Genomic DNA, 15740 nt, shown 5'->3' with positions numbered 1-15740 from the left:
TCTTAACTTCAGAGAGCTTGACTTTGCAACCTTAATTACGTCCTTATAATGTAGTCTGTAATATATTATTGTATATAAAATTTATTTAAATATAGAATGAAGAAGGAAATAGCCTCTTTGTCTTCCATTCACCTTTAAATATTCAGGGCATAGAAGGGATGGTCATTCCGTCTTAGACCCATCCCGACAGTGAAAACTGAGCATCAAGATCATTTGTCTGAGTCTTACTTCACTGGTATGTGCTAATCTTTCGTAGATAAGGGGAAGTGAAAGGGAAAGAGCATAGCCTTGTTTCATACCAGCCAGGAATAGGGTGACCAGACATCCTGATATGGACTGTCCCGATATTTAGTTGTTTGTCCTGCGTCCCAACCGATGTACGGTCAGGACGCCATTTGTCCCGAAATTTTGCTTCAGCGGCACTCCAGCTTTTTGGGGCGGCAAAAAACCAGGAGTGAGCCTGTGGCTGCCCCCCCACGTGTCCTGATATTTTGTTCTTGTCATCTGGTCAACCTAGCCAGGAAATGTTACAAGAGGGCAGAGTTTGAGCTTCCTTAGAACAGTACAGAGAAACATTTTAATCCTTACTGAGATTTGGCCACTGCAGCAAACAAAATGCAGGAGGCCCATGGAGGCTCCATAATCAAAGGCTAGTAGGAGGTTAAGAAATACAATATGTAATTGAAAAACACTGTCAGATGAAATTCTCTGTTTATATTTGGTAATAAGCTTTTCTCACTCAGAGCTCTCAGACTGCTGTGTTGTGCTTTGCAAAATGTGTTACAGCTCTTGACATACCGCCTAAATCTAAATTATACAAGTTTAGAAAGTCAAACAAATATTGTATTAAACCATGCTGGGTTTTACTCAGGCCTAGTGAAGATATAAAGATAAGATTTTTTTTCTAGCTATGTGCACTGTCTTCTGTTTTAGGATTTATGTAGTTATAATTGGTGCTTGGAGACTTAACAGGCAAGCTCATGTGCATTTAAAATATGGCTGGACATGTAAGAAACATGTGCAGTAAGGGCATTTTAAAAATAATTTTTTTAAGCCTTGTGGGAACACAAACCAGCCAAATTAAGAGACTACATAATTTTATGTCAGGCAGGGTGTGAACACAAAGCAGGTAGGATATGAAAAGTCAATATGGTTAGATAGCCTCAGAGGAATCCAGAACAAGTACTCTGGCTTTTTTAACCTTTAAAACATGACTTCTCTCAATTATTAAACCAATACACTCATGTACAATGCATTCCAATACCCACTGGATCATCCCATACTGCCATTTCATCCCCGTGCTAACGGTGAAGCTCTGGAAACAAAATGAAAGTTTGTGCTTCTGTGTCTGTGCACCCATATCTTTTCTGACAAAAAGCCAACATTTGCTATTGTTTAAAATCTTTGGCAGTCAGCATTGAAAGCTCAACCTATTGTCTTAATGCAACAACTAACTACACAAACTAAACAAGCCTCAAGAATAAAAACTGGAGTTGGCAATAAAGTTACTCCATGTCTATATTGAGAATTAGGCTATTAAGATTATCCAAACTTCCTATAGAAGTGCAAGTACGCAGATTAGCTTCACTTTAGCACTGTCGAGCTCTTCCCGATCCATAGGGCCCCTACCAAATTCATGACCATGAAAAATGCGTCACAGACCTGAAATCTTGTCTCCCGCTCTATGAAATCTGGTCTTTTGTGTGCTTTTACCCTATACTATACAGATTTCATGGGGGACACTAGTGTTTCTCAAATTGGGGGTCTTGACCCAAAAGGGAGTTGCGGGCGGTGGGTCAGAAGCTTATTTTAGGGGAGGTCGCATTATTGCCACCCTTACTTCTGCGCTGCCTTCAGAGCTGGGCAGCCAGAGAGTGACAGCTGTTGGCTGGGTGCCCAGCTCTGAAGGCAATGCCCTGCCAGCAACAGCACAGAACTAAGGGAGGCAATACCTTACCATGCCATCCTTACTTCTGCGCTGCTGCTGGCGATGGTACTGCCTTCAGAGCTGGGCAGCTGGAGAGTGGCGGCTGCTGACCAGGAGCCCAGCTCTGAAGGCAGTACCGCCACCAGCAGCTGTGCAGAAGTAAGGGTAGCAGTACCTTGACCCCCCCCTCTACAATAACTTTGCAAACACCCCCACCCTAAACTTCTTTTTGGGTCAGTATCCTTACAATTACAACACCAGGAAATTTCAGATTCATGTAGGTGAAATAATGAATTTACAATTTTTAAAATCCTCTGACCGTGAAATTGATCAAAATGGACCCTGAATTTGGTAGGACTTTACCTATCCAATAGGATTTTTTTTCTGCTACAGATAAAACAAAGTATCATCTTGGTAGTAGAATTGGTTTTGTTAAGCAGAAAAATCAATGTATAAAAAACTTCCCGTGTACATACATAATGTGGGATAGGAGAGTCTTAAAAATAAAGTGTCATTGCTTACTAAAAATGAATAGTCCCTTCTTCACAGAAAGCCCTAACTGTTTAAGCATTACTTCACAATGTTCTTACCCACCTACCAAAAATGCCCACACAAGCTTCCAACACTAAATGACTGCAAATAACTGCCTTCTTCACGCCAAAGCAAAGAACAGGGGGATACAAAGGCCCAATAAGTTTAGTGTGAAAAGACAGTCAAGGAGCAGCAAATTCTTAAGTATTTTAAGGGTGATCTCAGACAAGTTGCTTTTTAAACCAATTATTTGTAATGTATTTGTTCATTATAAAGTAATTTCAGTGATCCACAAGAGTCCTTTATTCTGAAAGCAATTAATTCACTGGAATACAGTACAATGGATTACTAATGTTTGTAAACCATTTATCTAAGTCAGTTTTATGTTCAGTGTTTTAGCTTTAATATCAATTACCATTTGGTTTGCCAATAACATTAGCTCATTTCTCTCAGACCTAGAAAACTGAAGTTATTCCTGGTTCTCCCTCCCCCCACCAAAACAGAAATATTCTTTTGGCAGCTTATTGGTACTGTGTAGGTTTAGAGTATTTGCTTTTGGTTCAAAATCTTATTTACTGTGCTTATTTTGGCATTTTTTAGTCCCATAAGCAGAACTATAGGAATCTGTGGTATCTTGAAATGGACACACAGAGGGAGAGGGGGGCACATGTCCTGCAGTTACCATCTTGGTTTCCCTTCATTAAAATGAAATTTTAAATTGTCCATTGACTTTTTTTTAGTTTTAAAAATGTATTGAGCACTACCAAAAAGTGGTATTCTGAAAAGAATTTTCCTGAAAATCTAGAACAGATTTAGGAACGCCCTACAAGGCGAAGACATGTGCAACTAGCAGTCTGTAATTCTAAGTAAATGGCACTATAGGGAAGATGGAATGATGAGTTATTTGTTAGAGTCACGTAAGGCTCCCACTGTGGTGGTGTCATAAATATAAAGGGAAGGGTAAACCCCTTTGAAATCCCTCCTGGCCGGGGAAAGCTCCTCTCACCTGTAAAGGGTTAAGAAGCTAAAGGTAACCTCGCTAGCACCTGACCAAAATGACCAATGAGGAGACAAGATACTTTCAAAAGCTGGGAGGAGGGAGAGAAACAAAGGGTCTGTGTGTCTGTCTATATGCTGGTCTTTACCGGGGATAGACCAGGAATGGAGTCTTAGAACTTTTAGTAAGTAATCTAGCTAGGTATGTGTTAGATTATGATTTCTTTAAATGGCTGAGAAAAGAATTGTGCTGAATAGAATAACTATTTCTGTCTGTGTATCTTTTTTGTAACTTAAGGTTTTGCCTAGAGGGGTTCTCTATGTTTTTGAATCTAATTACCCTGTAAGATATCTACCATCCTGATTTTACAGGGGGGATTTCTTTATTTCTATTTACTTCTATTTTTATTAAAAGTCTTCTTGTAAAAAACTGAATGTTTTTTCATTGTTCTCAGATCCAAGGGTTTGGGTCTGTGGTCACCTATGCAAATTGGTGAGGCTTTTTATCCAACATTTCCCAGGAAAGGGGGGTGCAAGTGTTGGGAGGATTGTTCATTGTTCTTAAGATCCAAGGGTCTGGGTCTGTAGTCACCTAGGCAAATTGGTGAGGCTTTTTACCAAACCTTGTCCAGGAAGTGGGGTGCAAGGTTTTGGGAAGTATTTTGGGGGGAAGGACGCGTCCAAACAGCTCTTCCCCAGTAACCAGTATTAGTTTGGTGGTGGTAGCGGCCAGTCCAAGGACAACGGGTGGAATATTTTGTACCTTGGGGAAATTTTGACCTAAGCTGGTAAAGATAAGCTTAGGAGGTTTTTCATGCAGGTCCCCACATCTGTACCCTAGAGTTCAGAGTGGGGGAGGAACCTTGACAGGTGGTACGAACAACATATTCTGCTGAAACTCAAGCCTTTGGTAAGAAGAGTATGGCCCAGGGTGGGCAAACTATGGACCGGGGGCCGCATCTGTCCCTTCAGACATTTTAATCCGGCCCTCAAGGTCCCACCGGGGAGCAGGGTCTGGGACTTGTCCCGCTCTGGCACTCCAGTCAGGAAGCTGGGTCGGGGCTTGCCCGGCTCCTGGAAGCAGTGGCATGTCCCCCCTGCGGCTCCTACACATAGGGGCAGCCAAGGGGCTCTGCATGCTGCACCCACCCCAAATGCTGCATGCACAGCCCCCACTGGCCGGGAACCACAGCCAATGAGAGCTGCAGGGGCAGCACTTGGGGTCAGGGTAGCATGCTGAGTAGCCTGGCTGTGCCTCCGTGTAGGAGCTGGAGTGGGGACATGCTGCTGCTTCTGAGAGCTGCTTGAGGTAAGCACTGCCTAGAACCTGCACCCCGGCCCCCTCCCACACCCCAACCACCTGCCTCCCAAACCCCTTGGTCCCAAACCGGAACACCCTCCTGCACCCCAAACCCTCATCCCCAGCCCCACCCCAGAGCCCATATCCCTGGCCAGAGCCCTCACGTCCCGTCCCCACCCTGGAGCCCCTTCCCACAACTGAACTCCTCACTTCTGGACCCACTAAAGAGCCCACACCCCCAGCCAGAGCTCTCACCTCCTCCCGCACCCAACCCCCAATTTTGTGAGCCTTCATGGCCCACCATACATTTTTCATACCCAGATGTGGCCCTTGGGCCAAAAAGTTTGCCTACCCCTGATCTAGTTCCATTTTCAAAGACACTTCACAATATATGAAACAGAATTGGTTTAAAAATAAACCTCAATAAGATCTCACTTGTTTGTTCTGCGTAAAAATTTACTGACATTATCTGTAACAAGTTTCCTCATAACAAGACCTCATAACATTTTAAATCCCAAACATGAGTTGCTAGTCAAGTTGTGTGTTAAAATGCTACATGAAAAGATTAAAATGGAGACAAGCTAGGAAGCGCAGAGAAATTGTAAGTTAATGCTACAGTGATGTCCTTAATCGGGGCATGACACACAGTTATTTACAGAGAGCTTAGAAATCCCCGATGAAAAGCGCAAAGTATATGTATTTTCCTCTTTGAATGCCACTTAATTGCCATGATAATCCTTTGACTTTAGTGTTGCATAGTTTATTCTCTTCTGGATATTTCTATTCTATAATCTTAGCTTAGAATTTTTGTCATCTTGCTTAGATGTAAATGAACAATCTTATATACATTCATAAAAGAGTGTGTGTGTGTGTGTGTGTGTGTGTGTGTGTGTGTGTGTGTGTGTGTGTGTGTGTGTGTGTGTGTGTGTGTGTGTGTGTGTGTGTAGAGAGAGCGAGAGCGCGCTTTCAAAACTAAAAATTGGAAGCAGTGGTTTCCTGAAGCTCCAGCTAGCTTCAAAAATTCAAGACATAAAACCACGGTTTGTTGAACTGAAATGCAATTTAAAATGAAAACTCTTAAGACTTACCAATAAAATTAAAAAACCCACAATATTTATAATAGAAACTAAAAGTTTAATTCAAACACTACAGAATGCTGCTAAAATTAAAACGTTCATTTTGTCTCCTGTAACACAGTAATCATACAAAAAAGGAGCAATTTGAATGACCCTTATGACCAAATTATATAAATCCTAAAAATAACTCAATATTTCAACTGTGTTAAGATTATGTAACATTTTAATGTTGCAGCAGAGAGATGAAAACATGACAAATCATTTCATTAAAGCAATTTCCTGTGATATAATTCCATAATAAAAAAGATTATGTGATTATAGCTTTGAAGCCTGAAACCTATAATATTTATTCATAAGACATGACTCGTGTAGTTAGGTAAGATGTGATGCCAGCACGCCACTTTGTATTATAGTCCAGGTAGCCATTCCCTAGCATATGATACAGTGCTTCACACTTACACTAAAAGAACATAAAGTAGCTTGGATATAAAAAGACTGTAGACAAAGGGTACAAATAAAGGGCAAATCACCAAGTTCTGAGGTGCAACAGGACAGAGGTCCAATAGAGCGTGACAAAAATCCACATTAGGCTGTGTGCTTAATTTAGTAAAAATGAAAGCTGTCAGATGAACAACTCCATAAATGAAGTTACTAGAATGGTAGTGGTGAATGGTAGTGGTGAATGCGTAGGCGCTTACTTTTATTTTTCCCAGGGGTGCTCCACCCCTCCCCCAAGGCCTTGCCCTGGCTCTGCCTCTTCCCCTTCCCCCTTCCCCGCTCTGCTTCTTCCCAAGGACCCCTGCTCACCAGCCATCACTGTTCTGCACTGTCCACCAACCCCTCCCTGAGCTGCCAAACAGCTGATCGGGGGAAGCCGCCAAACAGCTCTGGCTGGTGGGAACTGACCATCCACTCCTCCCCCCCCCCCCGAGTGCTCCAGCCCTGGAGCACCTAGAGAGTTGGCACCTAAGCGGGAAATGTGTTTATTGCTTGAGAATATGAACTGCACTGGTTATGGGGGAAAATGAACAGGCCAATCCAACAGGTCTCCTCAGCCTATTTTGATTAAACCAGACACAGTACATCTCTTAAACTAGATAAAGAAAGTGTCCAAAAAGATAAAAAAGGAAAAGATTGTTAATGTCAGTTATGACGGTGACTGACAGATTAGTATCTGTTTGCATGCAACTGTATCAATCTGATTTTCGTAAAAGCCATTTTGAGTCTAACCGTTTTGTTTGTGCCTTCACATCGGCTCTGTAGCCTCCTCATCGAATTGAAACAGGTGTCACCTAGTAGACGGCTAGCCATAGACAGTCATTAAACCTTGATGACCTTCCATTGAAATGGAAGCACCCACGGACAAAGACCTGGCTACCATCCAGGGAAACCCTTTCTCCGAGGTGGGCTGGTAGTCAAGCAACAGATCACCTGACAAGGGGTTGAGGTTATAAAAGAACTAGGTCTTCTCTGAGTAACACTCTCACTGACCAAAACAAAAGAGAGGAATGAAGTCCAGGAGAGGAGACCTGGAACCCTGGAAAGACACTGATCAAATTCCCAAGGAATGCTATAGAGTGGTGAGGAAACAAAATGGCATCTGGGTATTTTTTACTTTGCATGTGTATCTGTTGTGCTGTCTAAAATAAAGAGTGATTAATTTAGACCTCTCTGTAAAGTCTGTCTTATTGGTTTCAACTATTGAGTGATCCCACCGGGCTAAACAGAACTCGAGTACCAGCTCTGAGGAGGGTGTGGTTCAGCACTGATCTGGAGGACTAGGGCAGCTGGACCCAAAGGTGGTACTTCCAAGAAGTGCAGCCAGACAAAATCTGTGCCCAGGAAGTGAGCCCAGAGGCCAAAGAAAGAGGCAGTGCTGGAGCTTACTCAGGTCCAGGGAAGCTTAATGTACATGGACACAGCATATGGGTCCAAACAACATGGTGAGCTTAGCTGGGCCTGTGACAGTGACACATTCCCAACGTGTTAGCACATCACAAGAAAATCTTGACAATACGCTTTTTCAGAGAACAGAAAGAATATCCTTTTTAACTAGCATTTTTAAACATGGAAAGCACTAATGTGTATTTGAGATAAGTGAAAGTTTTAGTCATTTGACGTGCAATATAGTGTAATCCACTCTTATGATCCATGGAAGAGATCCATTTCACACAGTTCTTTGACATGCTGAAAACAAAAGTAAAGTGCTAAAATTTCCACTGTAAGTATTTTTGTAAGTGCTCCAAACAGAAAAATACCCACACGTTCTAGAATAGATAAGATTATTACTTACTGTAGCACTCTAGAACCAAATCTAAAATTTGAGACGGTGTTGTATTACAAACCCCAATTTTCATGGGTTCAGATTTGGCATTTGAAGTGATGTTAAGACCAACCAAAACGTTCAGGTATAGTACACTTTTTGAATGTATCTACAATGTGGTTTCCAAAGATGTCAATGAGAAGCATCTAAACAAAAATCATATGGACCTCCTGGAATAATCTTGACAAGTTCTCAGGGATCTTTTTCAGAATTTGGATACCCAAGCAATAAAAAACAGGAGTAGACGGAAGGTGAGGACAGCTGAAGTAGTGATTTTAGACCAAGCATTTACCCAAAGTTACTGCAGGAGGAGAAAAGTATTTTTACATTTAACGTTTGCAGTAGACACAATACAGCAAGTTAAGATCAAAACTCAAGTCTGACCTGGCTTGCTTATGTGGTCTTATTTTGCTATTTGAGTTTAAAAAAAGTTTGCTTTCCTTTAAGTTGCTTTTAGAAAGTATTTAGCGCTCGGAAAAGGTGCCAGATAAGCAGGCCTAGAGAAAGAAGTCCTCTATTAATACACAAAGGCAGGCAGTGCCATTAAAATACGAGTATGATGCCTCATCATGTCTGATCTTTGGACATTGCTTCTACTGCCTGAACAAAAATGGACAAATTCCAGAGTGCCTTTTAGCTAGCTAAGAATTTGATCCTGATAATAAATTGAAGAGAAAGCACATTTTCAGTGTAGTAGCTACTAGAGCTGTCAAGCAATTTAAAAAATTAATCACGCAATTAATCGTGTTGTTAAATAATAATAGAATACCATTTATTTAAATATTTTTGGATGTTTTCTACATTTTCAATTACATTGATTTCAATTATAATACAGACTACAAAGTGTACAATGCTCACTTTATATTTATTTTTATAACAAATATTTGCACTGTAAAAAACAAATGAAATAGTATTTCAGTTCACCCAATACAAATGCTGAAGTGCAATCTCTTTATCATGAACGTTAAACTTACAAATGTAGAATTATATACAAAAAAAATTGTATTCACCAACAATATAAAACTTTAAGGCCTACAAGTCCACTCAGTCCTACTTCTTGTTCAGCTAATCGCTCAGCCAAACAAGTTTGTTTACATTTGCAGGAGATAATGCTGCCCGCTTCTTGTTTACAGTGTCACCTGAAAGCGAGAACAGGAGTTTGCATGGCATTGTTGTAGTTGGCGTCGCAAGACATTTACAAGCCAGATGCACTAAAAATTCATACATCCCTTCATGCTTCTACCACCATTCCAGAGGACATGCGTCCATGATGAGGACGGATTCTGCTCGATAATGATCCAAAGCAGTGTGGACCGCCACATATTAATTTTCATCACTTGAGTCAGATGCCACCAACAGAAAGTTGATTTTCTTTTTTTGGTGGTTCGGGTTCTGTAGTTTCTGCATGAGAGTGCTGCTCTTTTAAGACTTCCGAAAGCATGCTCCACACTTCGTCCCTCAGATTTTGGGAGGCACTTCAGATTTTTAAACCTTGGGTCGAGTGTTGTAGCTATCTTTAGAAATCTGATATCGGAATCTTCTTTGTGTTTTGTCAAATCTGCAGTGAAAGTGTTCTTAAAATGAACAACATGTGCTGGGTCGTCATCTGAGATCACCGTAACACAAAATATATGGCAGAATGTGGGTAAAACCAGGGACCAGGAGACATACTGTTCTCCTCGAAGGAGTTCAGTCACAAATTTAAAACAAGCATCATCAGCACGGAAGCATGTCCTCTGGAATGGTGGTTGAAGCATGCTAAATATTCATATGCCTCTTCATATCTGGCATGTAAATACCTTGAAATGCCGGCTACAAAAGCGCCATGCAAAAGCCTGTTCTCACTTTCAGGTGACGTAAATAAGAAACGGGCAGCATTATCTCCCGTAAATGTAAACAAACTTGTTTCTCTTAGCGATTGGCTGAACAAGAAGTAGGACTGAGTGGACTTGTAGGCTCTAAAGTTTTACATTGTTTTATTTTTAAGTGCACTTATACAACAACAACAAAAATCTACATTTGTAAACTGCACAAGATTGCACTACAGTACTTGTACAAGGAATTGATATACTATTTCTTTTGTCATTTTTACAGTGTAAATATTTGTAATCAAAAGTAATATAAAGTGAGCAGTGTACACTTTGTATTCTGTGTTGTAACTGAAATCAATATATTTGAAAATGTAGAAGAACGTCCAAAAATATTTAATAAATTTCAATTGGTATTTTATTGTTTAACAGTGCGATTAATCATGATTTTTTAAAATGGTGATTAATTTTTTTTAATCATGTGAGTTAACTGTGATTAATTGACAGACCTAGTAGCTACAAATCCTATCTCTCTGAAACTAAAAAAATTGCGAACCACAAAAAATATTTTGTGATCCCCTTCTGGCTGGCTCCAAAAAGGGTGTTATGGAGGCAACCTGGGCCTAGTGACTGGGAATAACTTCCTGATTCTCTGTATGTTGTCCTAGTTTTGACACTTATAGGGAGTGACCTAGAGCAGTGCTTCTCAAGCTATCTGATGTGGGGGACTGGCAATTTTTTTTCCCCCAATGTGCATGCAGAGCGGCAGCCGATGAATCGTGGACCGGCACAGGTCCGCAGACCACCACTTTGAGTAGCACTGACCTAGAGGAAACCAAGGCATGAGATGAAGTGACTTGTCCCTGTAAAATGGGGATAATGACACTTGCTGTTTTTTGTAAATCTGAGATCTAGGGATAAAAAGTACCATGAGAGCTGAGTATTATTGTTGATCAATATTTAGAAACAAAATTTTGCAGAGTTTTTATTTAAAGGTGCCAATGAACATTAAAGTTTGGTGACAAAAAAAAAGTATTTCATCCTTTTCCTCACTAAACAAAATTAAATGGATTAAAAGTACATTTTGTGTAAAAAAAAAAAAAAAAAAAAAAAAACCACACAACTGAGCCAAGCGTGATGGGTTGGACTCCCCTGTCTGGGATGCCACCTGATGTGCTGGGGTTCTACTGACCCTGCCCGCCTGTTCCACTGGTGGGCTTCCTCACACTGTCCTTGCTGTGCCAGGCCCTCAAGCCTTCTCTAGCACAAACACAGGTAAGGCCACACTCAGCTGCAGACAGACTGAAATCAGCTCTGTGTGGGAGGATTCAGCTCAGGACTTTAACCAGCACTCACGTGAACACCTCCTTTGGGGTGTAAACCCAAAATTATATGGTCTTCCACTGTATAGAGAGATCTGTACAGCATAAGCTCATAAAAATTGCCCCCTCCCTCAACGTGGAGGGAGATATGCACAGCTTTTTGCCCCCACCCCAGATATGAATTGCACAAACTGGGTCTTAAAAATAAAGAAATAAGTTAAAATTTACCTTTTGTAGTTTTTAGAGTGGTTATAAGGGATAGCAAACAGAACAAAGCAGATTACTGAGCAAATAAAAACACACACAACCTATGCTTAATTCACGAAAGAAACAAGTTACAAAATGTAATTTCTCACCCTAAATGTTTTTTCACAGGTAACAGTTTCTGAAGTTTAGAGTGCCAGTTATTTCTCTTTACAAACTAGACCACTGTCTCAGCCTGGACTCAGCCCTGGCCTTTCCCCAGCTTAGTTCCTTTGTCTCTTCAAGTGCTTTCAGCAGTCTTCCTTCTTGGGCAGGGAGGCAATGGAGAAGAACCCTGATTGACTCACTTCCCAGCCTTCAGTAGGCTTTACATAAGGCGGGAATCCTTTTCTCCAGTGGAAAAAATATCAGAAGCATTCAAAGTGGTACTCTGTACCAGGTGACATTATCAGATGACCCTACAGGGTCAAAGCAACATCCCAGGAAGCTTCTCAGGAAGGTGGGAGATTAGTATCTTCAAAGTTCTATTGTCCTTCTTAAATGACTCACCCAGGCTGACTGCCTACTGTCTGGTGGGCGTTCTCCCAAGTACACACACAGTTGTAATGGTTATATAGTCAATATTCTTAATTTCAGATACAGAAATGATACATGAATACAAATTGGATAATCACATTCAGCAAATCATAACCTTTCCAATTATATATTTTATGCAAGATGGGTCATGTAAGGTATGTTAGTTATGCCATATTCATATCATAACAATATTTCTATGAAGAATATGGGGTGTAGCATCACATCAAGATCTTGTATATTTTGAACCTAAAATTATTTACTGCACATTTATATAAAAATTAAACATACTGGAAATCCCTACATTATACTGAGTACTCTGGCTGACTGATGTCACTGAAATGGAAGGATGATCTGTGGCAGTTTAGTCAAAGGTATCAGGCAATGCAAGAGAAAAATATTTCAGTAAAATTAGGTAACTCAGCAGAATTTGGGCCATAATGGACCAAAAGTTTTTCCCTATTTTGACACTGATAGCCAGTTATTTTCCTGCCAGCAATCAATAGTTCCAAACTTGGTGTAACTCTTTCATAGCAAGCAAATAAGAAATATTACTTTAAATATAGATTGTGGCATAAAGTTCACTTGTCATATAACATTCTAAATAAGCATGATTACAACATAGGCCTGGGGAATTGCCCTAGAGGCATTATCAAATGGACACATCTGCCTTTTGCTATCAACATGGATAGAAAAAACAGCCTACATTGATTGGATATATTAATTCAATACAAATCCTGCGATTTCTGACAATCCTTTTTGCTTTTAAAAATTCAGATGTATGCAAGAGCACCGGATGGATAATTAAGTTTTTAGTTCTCAATTGTTTTGTAGCAACAAAGCTATAGTCATTTTCTTTTCAACATAAAAAGGGCAGACACAAATTAATAAAAGCCTAAAATTATTTGTCCAATATTTGACTCTACAGACAGTAAACAGATCCATATACGTTCTTGTGCTTCCAGGAGCAATATGCAACAGGTAGTGTCAAGTGGAACCAACATATTACGCATAAATAAAATAATAGTAATACAATGCTAGTAGGCATGGTGGCTGTGTGGTTTAGATGCTCAGCTAAAACCCTAGAAGTTGTTGGTTGGAGTCTTGCTTCATCACCTCCAGTCCAACCAGCTGTGAATGGGTACCTGGATCCACTGGCATAGCTAATCACTCCCTTGCGTACTATTGGCTATGGAAATTGCACTGAACGCAGCTCAGAGCGGACTGACTTTTTTCACTTAAGAGAAATGTAAACATCATGGAGTGTTGGCATTATACCAGCACAATTTCAAGCACTTGACTCTGATTGGAGACTAGGCATTATTGCCCAGGGTTAAAGCAAAAGTATCAAACTAAGGTTGTAAAGAAAAGCATTTTTGTTTTAATCATAATTATGATTACCTGTATGCATTTTTTGAAACTGGACGAGGATCAAACTTCAAGAAAAGAATGCACATGGGTAACGTGTGGTGAAGTCTTGCTTCTTCCCAAAGGGTTAGTGCAAGGTCATACTGCAACAACCTGTGAACAAAATAAATGCAATAAAGGAAATTACATTGCAATTTCCAGAAGCATAAACTTACATCCATCCTGGAGTTTAAAGTTCCTGCTATTAACAGCATTCCATAATGAAATCAACAGGATTTCAATGGTATGTTTGTCTTAATGGATGGTTTGTCTTCAAAAATCCTCACTATTATCACTTCTAGTGTTGCTTAAATAGGAATTCAATTCAGAACTCTGGCAAAGAAACAAGTGACAGGAGAATACGGATATATTCTAGGAGCAGTACCTAGAGCACTAACTTTCCTGCCAAAGCAGGGAAGAAAAAGGATTTATCTACTCGTTGCCAGTACAGTGCAACAGTGATGCTCTTTGGTCTGCACCAACAAATATGGCAAGACATTCTTGTCAAGGTTTTTTCTTTAAAAAGCAAACTTAGAGAAGCACACTCATGTATACTGCAGCAACAGCTGGAAAAAGTGTAATCAAAAGTGTTTGATGAGAAACTAAAAGCGCTCTCTTTTCTGTAGAGCTACCTATTAAAAACTGAGGGGAAAGAGGTGATGTAGTAGAGGGGAAAAAAATATCAGCGGCAACAGAGTATATATTTAATAGAGTGGGAACAATGTACATTTCAATTAACACTGTTTCCAACATTCCCAGTAACTTTAAAATTCTGACCACGTTTAGAGGCACGACAAATGTTCTTTACAGATCAGATACTCAAAAGGGCTTTCAAATATTTTCTACATTGGCCCAATGGAAACTTGTCTGGTAATAAAATTGCACCATGATCTTATTTTTTGCCACAGCTGAAACAATTAATAGAACCCTATTCACTGAGCATCCTTAAGCCTCTTCCACTGCTATGGACAGCTTCCCCTGTGTGAAAGTTTTCAGAGTACAGATATGGGGATAAAAGAAATCAAAACCTAAACTCTGAAACCATTCTGAATGATTAATTTATTTTGCCTTGGTAAGCAGTGACTGAAGTGAGTTGTACTAAAAATTAAATTTAAAGATTTTATAAATCAAGAATACGGTTGAAGAAATAATTATTCTTTTATTTCCTGATACACATACCGATTTTAATTCAGTCTTTTCTTTTACAGCACGTTGCTAAACTCTCCCATGATATTCCATGTGTTAAAACTTCAACAGAAGCAAGGTTTTTCTACAATCCACACTATTTCATTTTTACCATCAAAAGCAGAGTTATGAGTACACCAATTATATAGATTTAAATTAACAGCCTGACCACAAGCTGCTGGCTTCTCCTAAGTCACAGTTCGGCATTACAACTGACCTGCTGTCACTATCATGGCACAACAAATTCAGCGTTCCAGTCACTAATATTCTACAAAGGACTCCTCTCTGCTGCAGATTATTTAATCTGAAAGGGAACCAACACAGTGGACAAAACTGTGCAGGGAGGGATAGAGTAGTATTTTAATCTCTGCTCCTATACATAAAATAATTACTCTTTCAAACAGTGACTTAATAAAGTGCTGATTTTTAAGGTTCTATTAGGTAAGGACTGAGGTATCTTAGCTATATGGAATATTTTCTCTGTTAAGATGGGATACCATAAACTAGTGACTAAATTTCTGTCCACTTGGCACTGCAGAAGAAAATAGTAAGTCATGCAGTAGATTCTCAATCTCAAAGATAAATGCAGAAATGGGTCACACAGTGACAATGAAAAAATCTTCAGTGTAAGGGAAAATAAGATGTAAAAATAGGACAACTGATCTAGTACTCAGGTGTTAAACAAAACACATGTATAGAAAATCTTCTTTTAAAAGATAGAGATTTGAAATGTCATAGGACTTTAGCACTTCTTGGAACAGCAATTTTATTTTTCAATTTAAGAAAACAAACATGTCAAGAGAAGATGCATAAGACTGCAGACTGATGATATCCCACAGTATCCAGTTCATTACAGTAGAAAGGGATATCAATGTTAACTACTGCCCTCTACTGGGTGGAATAAGAATTGTTCGAACCCTGGATTTTAGTTGTAACTATTAAAACTTACAGAGAATTCTTCATTACCTGTCAGTTCTAGCCATGTATAACAGGGTAGCTGGCCCACTAAATGAAACTGGGCTCAGAGCGCCTGTTCCAGTCCAGGTGCTCCCAGCTGGGCCAATTAAGAGGGCAGGGTGGCACCTGGG

The 15740-nt window shown here is 39.9% G+C and overlaps 1 protein-coding gene across 3 annotated transcripts in view; it reads right to left on the bottom strand.

The window, feature by feature from the left end:
* The window catches only part of TANGO2 (transport and golgi organization 2 homolog), a 90736-nt gene that overhangs the window by 49756 nt on the left and 25240 nt on the right, over nucleotides 1-15740 (bottom strand). For all 3 annotated transcript variants that reach the window (XM_073313205.1, XM_073313206.1, XM_073313207.1), the window contains exon 2: nucleotides 13462-13581. In XM_073313205.1, the coding sequence (XP_073169306.1) occupies nucleotides 13462-13517 (56 nt within the window). In that variant the 5' untranslated portion in view covers nucleotides 13518-13581. The remainder of the gene's footprint in view (nucleotides 1-13461; nucleotides 13582-15740) is intronic.

This window comes from Lepidochelys kempii, chromosome 15, assembly GCF_965140285.1.
Source record: "Lepidochelys kempii isolate rLepKem1 chromosome 15, rLepKem1.hap1, whole genome shotgun sequence".
Classification (NCBI taxonomy): domain Eukaryota; kingdom Metazoa; phylum Chordata; order Testudines; family Cheloniidae; genus Lepidochelys; species Lepidochelys kempii.
This window is presented reverse-complemented; position numbering and strand designations above follow the sequence as displayed.